The sequence below is a fragment of the Schistocerca nitens genome, chromosome 1, assembly GCF_023898315.1.
Source record: "Schistocerca nitens isolate TAMUIC-IGC-003100 chromosome 1, iqSchNite1.1, whole genome shotgun sequence".
NCBI lineage: Eukaryota > Metazoa > Arthropoda > Insecta > Orthoptera > Acrididae > Schistocerca > Schistocerca nitens.
In genome coordinates, this window is record NC_064614.1 from 199,571,014 (window position 1) to 199,582,557 (window position 11,544).

General features: G+C 38.8%; 1 protein-coding gene across 1 annotated transcript in view; it reads right to left on the reverse strand.

The window, feature by feature from the left end:
- Nucleotides 1–11,181, reverse strand: part of LOC126236812 (MORN repeat-containing protein 3-like) — a 137,742-nt gene extending 126,561 nt beyond the window's left edge. Inside the window, exons 1-3 of the mRNA XM_049946445.1 lie at nt 11,006–11,181; nt 10,809–10,957; nt 10,554–10,705 (exon numbers count right to left, since the gene is read on the reverse strand). Of these exons, the coding sequence (XP_049802402.1) occupies nt 10,554–10,705; nt 10,809–10,957; nt 11,006–11,181 (477 nt within the window). The remainder of the gene's footprint in view (nt 1–10,553; nt 10,706–10,808; nt 10,958–11,005) is intronic.
- Between the last annotated feature and the right edge of the window lie 363 nt (nt 11,182–11,544).

The window sequence follows — 11,544 nt, forward strand, 5'->3', positions numbered from 1 at the left end:
CTCTTGGATAACAACTAATATTTTTGGCTTAGACACTTCTGCACTTTATGGTGTGAAATATAAGCAACAGTTTGAACTTACTTCCTGTGACTTTGGCCCTATGCAATTGTATTAAAGTGGGATTAGATACGTTACAAAGTATGGGAGTAATACCCCACTATTGCCTAACCACTGGACAACATCCATGCTAGCAATTAAGGAGCCAAATGGATCACTTAGAATTTGTGGTGATTTCAAATTTACCATTGATGCTCAAGTAAGTGCTGATCACTATACAATTCCTAGGCTGGAGAAATTGTTGGCTAAATTGCCTGGGAGTCATTATTTTTCCAATATCGCGCTGATCCCTGTTTTCAGTTGCAATAGGTCTTTTAGTACTTAATACGCCATTCAGCACATATCATTATAAGAGATTACATTTGGGGTTGCAAGCACTCTCACAATCATTCAGTGATGCCTTGAGCAATTATCCAAGGTATTCTCAACTACATTAATCAAACTGATGACTTGATAATTATGAGGGCCATGTGAGAGCACTACCTGCAAAATCTACAAATGTTGTACAGATCCATTATCGGTCCCCTGAACAACACTAACACATGGATTTGGTATTGTCTTGCCATGTGACCCAGATGTAGAGTCTGATAGGCACAAAGCCTGTTAATGACACACCTCTACAAATTCCCAGATTGTTTGTCTGCTGTACAGTGGGGTTGGCTAGAGCACCTGCTTAAAGGAAAAGTCTTGGCTTGAAGCATAAATTTTTCATTACAATATTTTCTTAATATAAATGATGATATCATATAGTTAGACATGAACAAATCTGAACACTGGGTGGTAATGCCAGCTAAACTCTGCTCCCTCATGCTGAACTTCTCCACACTGCAAAATGTGCATTGTGTATACTGGCCTGGTGGTGATGCTGCCATAGAACATGTGGTCTGCCAAGCCTGTTCCTTGTATCAATCAGCACCAGCACAGTGTTTCAACTTTTGGCCACACCCTGACCACTCCTGGCAAAGAGGGCCTGTTGATTTCACTGGGCAATTCTGAGGAGCAATGTGGTTGCTAGTTGTCGACACAATCTCTAACTTTCCATATGTTGCACACGTGGCTACCACTACCATTACAGCAGTTTACCATCTATACCATCCTGGTTTCTGACAACGGTATCTGTGTTGTGTTACAGGACTTTTGTAAAAGTCCAATTTGGAAGCTGAGCAGATAGTCAGGATGTTAAAAGCATAGAATTCCAAATAATGAAGACAGCCGACTCCAGGGAAGCACTTACCAGCTTTTTCACCACCTACCCACCTACCACATACCCCTACCCCATAAAAGAATGTAGCCAAGCAAAAATTTTATATTGATGCAGAACCCACACTCTCTTTGACCTTCTGCACTCAACTCATTGTGTCCACTTACATGCACACAGCAGTAATACCTCATGGGCTCATACATAAAGGAATTGCACTTTTGGTTGAAACCCTGGATGAACCCAAGGCATCGGTTGTTGACAAGAGTGAGCAGGAAATTTTTTATGTTGCGGCCAGCCAGGAGCATCTAGTCAGGCATCAAGATCAGCTCCGACTAAAATGAGGTGTATCGGCCGCCTCTCATAGCCTCAAAAGCTGACAGGGAATGACCTACATAATCACACCCAGGTCAAGCCTGCCCAAAGTTGCCTGCATTGGACTCAATCATGGATGGCATCCACTGACCAGTGGGCAAGATCAAGCAGTGCCCCAGAACCCACCGACCAGCCAGGAAAGACATCTGACGTGGCCGATCTCAATGAGGAACTACAGCGGGAGACTTCTTCGGGAATTCCAGCAGCTCTCCCTCCCCCCTCCTCCATGAAGTTGCTTTGGACTGGGTCATTTCTGGCCCTATGTGCTGATTAAAGGGGGATGGTTTTTTGTATACAAGAGTGATTCAGATTCCCTGCCCAGCACAAATGTTGATATGGAGGAAAGATCAGAGATACTTGGGCTTCATACCATGGAAGCAGCTTGCTCTTGTGGAGGGTACACCTGCAGCCACACGGGCACATCCACTGGTGTAAGAGCACTAGTAAATACTGCAGCCCTGCACTTGTACCTCAGTCTCACTATTCACTGAAACCTTTGATATGAGCCATTGTTTAGCAGAGTGATTGACTTTGCTTGTGTTTACGTACTTCAATCCAGACTGTTCTGTGGACTGTGGGCATTTTTACAACTTTTGCTACACACTGGGCTTTACTTCTGGCTACCTGTTCACTCCATGAAATCCACCATCATCAACCAATGCAACAATCTATTTTGTTCCACTGGTCTATCTCTTACTGCCAGTGTAAGTGATCAGAAACTGTGCTCTGCCCACACGGAATTGGACAGAAAACAAGCTAAAAGAGCTTTTTGTGCTACTTGGCCGAGTACATTTTATGGCCCACCTCCAACTTGTGTGCCTGAAACTACCTACATAAGAAAGGAGTGATGTGGGATCCAAACAACATTGGCAAGTTTCCATCAATTTCAAGAACCTTTTATAGCATTTAGATACTTCTTCCCCCACAAACAATTTCTGCTGGTCAATTGTACTTCACAGCCACATGTTGGCACAGTTCTCAAATACAGCAATGCAGATGGTACAGAACAACCAGCTTCACCTGCATCATGAACATTGCTAGCAGCACAAAAGAATTATTCATGGATCAAGAAGAAGGCTTTTTAAATTGCATATGCAGTAATGAATTTCCATGTGCACATTTTTTGTTCAAAGCATAGTTTCACTGGGGAGCACAAACAATTACAAATTTGTATATTGTACAGATGCACACATACTCTCAACCTCATACGGGAATCAGCAAATGCTGTGAGTATAGAGGCTTAATGGATGGGGACACTACCACTATATCAGTAGTGTGAGGATAAGTTGGAAATTTCTGTCAGTCAGGGACCATGTCCAGATGGCTGAAGCTGTTAAGGCAACTGCTCATGAGAAGTGGTAAATGTGGGTGTGAATTCTGGTCTGGCACAAATTTTCAACCTTCTTCACTGATTTATTTCAATGCCTACTGGTAGCCAATGTCTGTCTTTCCCTTGCTTAATTACCAGTTTGGTTCAGATTCCCATTTGCCTTATGTAACTAAGCAACAGTTACATTAAGCACATCATCTAGGGTTTGCCTTATTGCTAAAAGAGTAGCACTGGAATCAATTTGTATCAAGAGCATTTGTTGTAACATGTCTGATATTCTCAATTTCGTAACTGAGGATACAGTCCAAACTGTTCCCATAGTCCCCGATAATCGCGACATAATCTTCAACAAGATCATTCCTCAGTGGTCCTAAATCACAAGTGACACACATAACCCCTGCACATGGATAAAAATATTATTTTCTCAGAATTAATAATCACCAGGGAGTACTGTATTAGTTCAGACATTCAGTCTGGAGAAGAAGAAGAAGAAGAAAAGCGGTCTTTGCTAAACCTAGTGATGGAAGCAAAGAAACTTAACACAAAGAAGAAAGCCGTGGTTCTACTACAAGAATTAACTCAAATTCAAACATAATAACAGGATCATGGGTTACAGTGCATTACCAAAGTGGATGTGGTTAGATAGTGAAGGAGTATAAGTGACAGATAACAGCACAAGATCCACCAATATTCAGTGAAATATTTATCCAAAAGTATGGAGGATGGTCATCATTACCCATTCCAGGAGACAGATGACATATAATGGATCGATTTAGGACAAATAGTTGAACTGTTTTGTGTAGCTACCTGATTTTAATGGGAGATATTTCAAATGTACTTCAATGGCATGAAGTAGAATTATTTGTTTATCTTGTCGATTGTAACCCACGTTATTGACTTCTAACAACACCAAAAATGAATATGCAGTCAGGGTCATCAAGGAAAACACCAGAAACAGTTTTAGAAAAGAAGAAGGTATCCACAGTCAGCACTAAGTCACCACCAACATCCTATGCAAATATCTCGTCAAGTGCCACAAATCAGTCAGCCCACAACATCCAACTGGAAACAGCAAAAAATGTGCAGCCACACTCCAAATCAGTACCACTGGAAACTGTGACAAGATCTTCAACACGAAAACGCAGACCTCCAGCCTACAGCCAGGATTTTTTATGGGCAAGAACACCAGTAGCTCCCTGCTAGCAGCAAACCAAAGGAAAACAGGTGCAGAGCAAAATCTTCATGAACCAAAACTACAAGAAAACCCAGTGAGTGGTGTCAAAAATCATTCCATTGGGAAACAGTCACTATTATCCTTTAAAATATTACACCATAATGTGCAGTCAATGTTTAATAAGTTACTAGAAATAGATCTCTTCCTAAAAACAAAGCCACACTTAGATGTTCTCTGTATTACTGAACACTGGTTAAACAGAAGACAAAATTAAAAAAACGGCACTTGGCGAATTTACTCTAGCTGGTTATTCTTGTCGGAACAAAAGTAAGGGAGGTGGTACAGCAATCTATGTCAAAAAATATTTAAGATGCAAAAGCCTCACAAAGTACAATAATATGCAAATAGAAACAGACTTTGAAATCTCCTTAATTATCTTAACAGACTATAACCTATTGATACTGAATGTATATAGAGCCCCTGATGGGAACATCCAAACCTTCAAACACTCCCTCGAAGCACTACTCACAAAAATTCGATCACTAAACAAAAATATATTAATATGTGGAGACTTTAATATTGGCTTCCTCACACCTGGAAAAAACAAAGATGAATTGTTGAATATTACAAATTCATTCAACCTATCCCCAACTGTAAACACACCAACCAGGATCACAAAAAATTCAAAAACAGCTCTAGATCAGATTTTCATAAACGCAGACAAACTACACCACTCAATCGAAGTCATCAGCACAGGTTACAGTGACCATGAATCCCAAATACTAACAGCGAATTTAAATTACATAGCTAGGACAATATCCCACAATAACTAAAATGCAAAGGCAATTTAATGATGATAATATAAGGCTTATTGACTATCTGTTAAGGGCTGAAAACTGGGCAGAGGTCTATAAAGAAAATGATGTAAGCTACATATTTCATTCCTTCCATGAAACATTTCTCCACCACGTCAATACTGCATTTCCACTGAAATCCAGGAAAATCGGAAACAAACACACAAACTCATTGGTAACAAAAGGGATATGGATTTCCAGCCAAAAAAAGCGTGACTTAAAAAATCACATGAAACACCACGACGTCGATGATCAGTTTAGGACATATTGTAAGACCTATTTTGCAATCTACAGAAAAGTTATCCAACAAGCAAAAAAATTATACAATGATAAATTTATAAAGGAATCTAACAATAAAATGAAAGGCTTGTGGACAGTTGTAAAAAATGAAACAAACAGTAAGCAGCATGTTATAAACAAAACATTAAAACTAAACCTAAATGATGAAGTCACATCAGATCCCCAAAAAATAGTAAATGGTTTTAATGACTATTTTAGCAAAATAGCAGAAAACCTGATAAAGAACAACTGCCACAGACCAAATACTCAACACCAAACACTAATAGAAACCATACCATGTTTCTTCACAAAGTCTCCAATACTGAAGTACTTACAGCTATAAAAGGACTAAAGAATAAGTACTCCAGTGGTAGTGACAACATTCCTGATTTAACTGTTAAGAAATGTGGAGAATCCATTGTAGAACCCCTAACCCACATAATAAATGCATCCTTTACAAATGGAGTTTTCCCTGACCTACTAAAGACTACTAAAATTACCCCACTTCACAAAAAGGGCTCTCAAAATGATGTAGCCAATTACAGGCCCATAGCACAACTCAGCTCATTCTCAAAAATATTTCAAAAATTATTTTACACCAGATTCGAAGACTTTACTAATAAACTATCCTTACCGACAAAACACCAGCATGGTTTTAGAAAACAAAAGACAACTACCACAGCTATTTATGAGTATCTCAACAAAACCATAAAAGCACTGGATAATAAGGAAATCACTACTGGTATCTTTTTAGATTTATCCAAAGCCTTTGATGTAATTGACCATACCATACTCCTTAAGAAGTTAGCAAATAAAGGTATAAGAGGAATTGCAAACAAATGGTTAGAATCTTACCTGTCAAACAGATTTCAAAAAGCTGAAATTAATTTTGAAAAAAAAAAAAAAGAATACAACCACCCATCGATCTACTGTCCACTCCTCTGACACAATACCCATTAGATATGGTGTGCCACAAGGCTCAATCCTGCGACCCATACTGTTTCTGCTATACATTGATGATATAAGCATGAAGCTTGCTACAGGACATACCACACTATTTGCCGATGACAAAAGTATACTAATAATGGGTACTGATATAGAGGACCACAACCAAAAAATTAAACCGCTTATTCGTCACTCAGCAAATGGTTCAACGAGAACAAACTGATTATAAACATACAGAAAACAACGTACATCAACTTCAGACTCTCATCCCAAAAACAAGAAATGCCTGATGTGATTCTAAATAACCAAGAGCTTACGTGTGTGGACTGTCAAGTTTCTTGGCATATGGCTTGAAGGAAATCTTAAGTGGGAGACTCACACAAATTATATCTCAAAAAAGCTCTCAACTGTGTGTTACATTTTAAGGATACTCAAAAAATCAGTCACAAAATCTGTTCTCATACATGTATATTATGCGTACTTCCATTCTACATTACAGTATGGAATAATATTTTGGGGGAACTCACCTGGAGGTAGATATATTTTCAAAATGCAAAAAAAAGGCAATACGCATAATATGTAATCTAAGACATAACGAATCATGCAGACAACATTTCAAAACAAATGGCATTATAACACTGCCCTCTGCTTACATTTATAATAACGTCTCATTTTTCAAGTCATACCTGTTAAACAATGACTGCACACTAAAATTCAATGGAGATATTCATAACTATGCAACAAGGCAGCAATCTGACCTACATATGATTCAGTCCAGAACTACCTGCTACCAAAAAAGTGTTTTAAATGTTGGGATACAAATGTATAATAATTTACCCAATGAAATCAAAGCAACAAAGAACCCAAGAGCCTTCACACATAAGTTAAAAAAATATCTCTTGGACCATTGCTTTTATGCAGTTGATCATTTTTTTGAAAGGGGTTAAAAATGTAAACAATGTGATAAATGTTCAATCAGGTCTGAAAATTATATACTGTGCATGTCTATGAAATATACTGGATTATTACAGGGTGTTTCAAAAATGGCCGGTATATTTGAAACGGCAATAAAAACTAAACGAGCAGCGATAGAAATACACCGTTTGTTGCAATATGCTTGGGACAACAGTACATTTTCAGGCAGACAAACTTTCGAAATTACAGTAGTTACAATTTTCAACAACAGATGGCGCTGCGGTCTGGGAAACTCTATAGTACGATATTTTCCACATATACACCATGCGTAGCAATAATATGGCGTAGTCTCTGAATGAAATTACCCAAAACCTTTGACAACATGTCTGGCGGAATGGCTTCACATGCAGATGAGATGTACTGCTTCAGCTGTTCAATTGTTTCTGGATTCTGGCGGTACACCTGGTCTTTCAAGTGTCCCCACAGAAAGAAGTCAACAGGGGTTCATGTCTGGCGAATAGGGAGGCCAATCCACGCCGCCTCCTGTATGTTTCGGATAGCCCAAAGCAATCACACGATCATCGAAATATTCATTCAGGAAATTAAAGACGTCGGCCGTGCGATGTGGCCGGGCACCATCTTGCATAAACCACGAGGTGTTCGCAGTGTCGTCTAAGGCAGTTTGTACCGCCACAAATTCACGAAGAATGTCCAGATAGCGTGATGCAGTAATCGTTTCGGATCTGAAAAATGGGCCAATGATTCCTTTGGAAGAAATGGCGGCCCAGACCAGTACTTTTTGAGGATGCAGGGACGATGGGACTGCAACATGGGGCTTTTCGGTTCCCCATATGCGCCAGTTCTGTTTATTGATGAAGCCGTCCAGGTAAAAATAAGCTTCGTCAGTAAACCAAATGCTGCCCACATGCATATCGCCGTCATCAATCCTGTGCACTATATCGTTAGCGAATGTCTCTCGTGCAGCAATGGTAGCTGCGCTGAGGGGTTGCCGCGTTTGAATTTTGTATGGATAGAGGTGTAAACTCTGGCGCATGAGACGATACGTGGACGTTGGCGTCATTTGGACTGCAGCTGCAACACGGCGAACGGAAACCCGAGGCCGCTGTTGGATCACCTGCTGCACTAGCTGCGCGTTGCCCTCTGTGGTTGCCGTACGCGGTCGCCCTACATTTCCAGCACGTTCATCCGTCACGTTCCCAGTCCGTTGAAATTTTTCAAACAGATCCTTTAATGTATCGCTTTTCGGTCCTTTGGTTACATTAAACCTCCGTTGAAAACTTCGTCTTGTTGCAACAACACTGTGTTCTAGGCGGTGGAATTCCAACACCAGAAAAATCCTCTGTTCTAGGGAATAAACCATGTTGTCTACAGCACACTTGCACGTTGTGAACAGCACACGCTTACAGCAGAAAGACGACGTACAGAATGGCGCACCCACAGACTGCGTTGTCTTCTATATCTTTCACATCACTTGCAGCGCCATCTGTTGTTGAAAATTGTAACTACTGTAATTTCGAAAGTTTGTCTGCCTGAAAATGTACTGTTGTCCCAAGCATATTGCAACAAACGGTGTATTTCTATCGCTGCTCGTTTAGTTTTTATTGCCGTTTCAAATATACCGGTCATTTTTGAAACACCCTGTATATACTGTGCATGTCTATGAAATACACTGGACTACTTACTATTACATTTGTATTGGCTGTTTGTATTTTACCATACAACATTTGTGTTTACTGTTTTGTTAAAGATAGCTAACATCCCCATTGCAAAATAATGTAAAATCAATTTATTAAATATTACTTGCAAATATGTTCCCTTGACCTGTCCAATATCGTATGTACAACCTTACAATTCTATGATTTGTATTAACTGTTTTGTTTAAGATAGATAATTTCCTTGCTACAAAATAATGTAAAAATCAATTTGTAAAAATTACTTGTAAATAGCTCTCTTGACCTGTCCAATATCATATGTACAGCTGTACAATACTATGATTGCCTGGATCAATAATTACAAAAAATAAAAATAAAATTTAAAAAAAATTTTTAAAAATTAAACTTTTTGGTGACTTATTTCTACTTTTTTGCGGGTTTCCTGGTCTACTCGTATCAATGGTTGGGATAATTGTAGGATATTAGAACATTAGGACCCAAAATATGTTTTACTTGAACCTTACTCTAAATATCCAATTTCCCCATCCATGGCGTAAACTGTATATAGTTCAACTCAGGGACAACACTACGATAACACAGGGTCACCAAACATGAAAATATAATAGAATCATTCTACAAGGTCACATTACTAACAAATGAAGAATTGACTGGAAAATTGTATCATGTTAATAAGACATAAAGACATTAAGCTTAAAAATGCTGTTTCGTTACCCCAAATTACTCCAACTGACCATAACACACAAAATAAACGATACATTTACAGGCAACACTCCACAACGGTGGCTAAGTTTATTCCCTCCGCACTATTTCTCTCTCTAGGGAAGTCTATCTGCAAGGTTGAGCTTGTCTCTCTCACTTCTTGCACCCCATTCTAAAAACATCCAACAAGTAGAATTTCAATACGCAGCCTCAGTGCTAAAAAGAATCAGGACACAATTTCTTGTTCTGCAAAACATTATTAATTGGCTGCAAAACATTATTAATTGGCAATCAAACCATCGCTCTCTCTAGCAAATTATTTCACTACTAAACAAATAAAATGGAGTGTAACGGATGCAAGTGCGAGGCCTCATGAAAATACTTTCCGACAAACAAATTTGGTGGTACAACTGTCGAACAAAACGAATACTGCAGACTTGTAGCCGTCCAGATCAAACAAACCTTTCCAAGATAAGCTAAATTTATCAATCTTAGACGACATTCACAAGCCTGTAAAAACGAAACAAAATGAAACTGAGAAACTTGCTAACAATACAGCACCTGTGCAATATAACATTTGCCCTAACTGGGATCTCTGTAGTCTCCTTCTCTGTCCCTTCAAAAGGGGTACAAGACAGTTCAAAACAAATATGAATATTTTCCCAAAAAACAAAACAGATGTAAACACAGCATTATCCTGGCTGAAAAGCGCCATTGTCACCCTGTAAAGAACCAGCAGCAATCTTCCGTCATTCTGACACGCAGAAAATTAAAAATGAAAAAATATAAAGCAAATACCGATTATGTAAGAGAAAAACAATGACGATCTTCATGACGATCTTCAGCAGATTTCGGAAGAAAAAAATGAGAATTTTTTTTCTACTAATCCTTTGCTTCCGTCAGAGGGCATACTGTGAAATGATACTGACTGAAGCGCAGTCACTTACTGATGGAGACAAAAATTATATTGCTAAGCGAATCTTAAAAAAAGACGATTCTTACACTAAAAGCCCACCTTCATGTCACATTTTACCTGTCGTTTTCCTTCGTACCATTCGCCAGTGTACTCTATTGCGTGTAAGCAATGGGGTTCCATATGGCTCTGGATACCATACCCATGTCGAAGTCCATGCTCCCAATCGCCCTCGTATCGTTTCCCCGATGTCTCTAAGAATATTCCTTTGCCTGGAGAATAATTAAAGGTGATGTGAAATCTATATTATTATTATTATTATTATTATTATAGGTTTACTATTTTCGTTACAGTAAGATACGAAAATACACTCACCGTGTCTCTCGTTATTCTTCCACTCTCCCTTGTAAGTGTTGCCGGAAATATTAAAAATTTTACAGCGAAGACCATTTTTATACGACGCGATTTCCCGTCGTTGACTAACAGAGAGTTTCTTCTCCGTGCTTTTTAAAAATGGCATTCCACTGGCACGAGAATTTTGATTCAAGAGATGTTAACTGCAGGAATGTAACCTACCTACTATTAGAGCTTTAGAAGCACGAGAACGTTTCCATGACAATAAAATAAGCATCACAATTAACAATCGAATCCACTGCGCGGTATTATCGAGTTCGCTTGGTACTTGGTAGTGCAGTACTGAATAGAATGGTAGGTACGAAAGACTCGGAACTACTGCTACTTGCGTCATGGCACAAAGGGTTAGCAACAGTTCTGTTATTAAATTGATTCTGTGCAAACGATTTCTTTTAAGAAGACATATTAGTAAACGAAAAGGACTAGGCTAATCATTTATTTCAAAGCCTTGCGAATACGATACTGTGATGTAAATGCAAGGGAGTAAATAATGAAGAAATTGGAGTATTTTGAAGACGTGACTTTTATTTTGAAGCAAAGATAATGCAGTCGTCTCTAATTAGCATCTTTAGAACATTCATTTTCATGTAATAATCTGTTGTTAGTTCTAGAACGTCTTGCAGGGATCTCTTTTCTAAGATATCTTCGTAATTTATCGGCGTTTCACATTAACGCTGCTGGTACATAAACCGGTTTT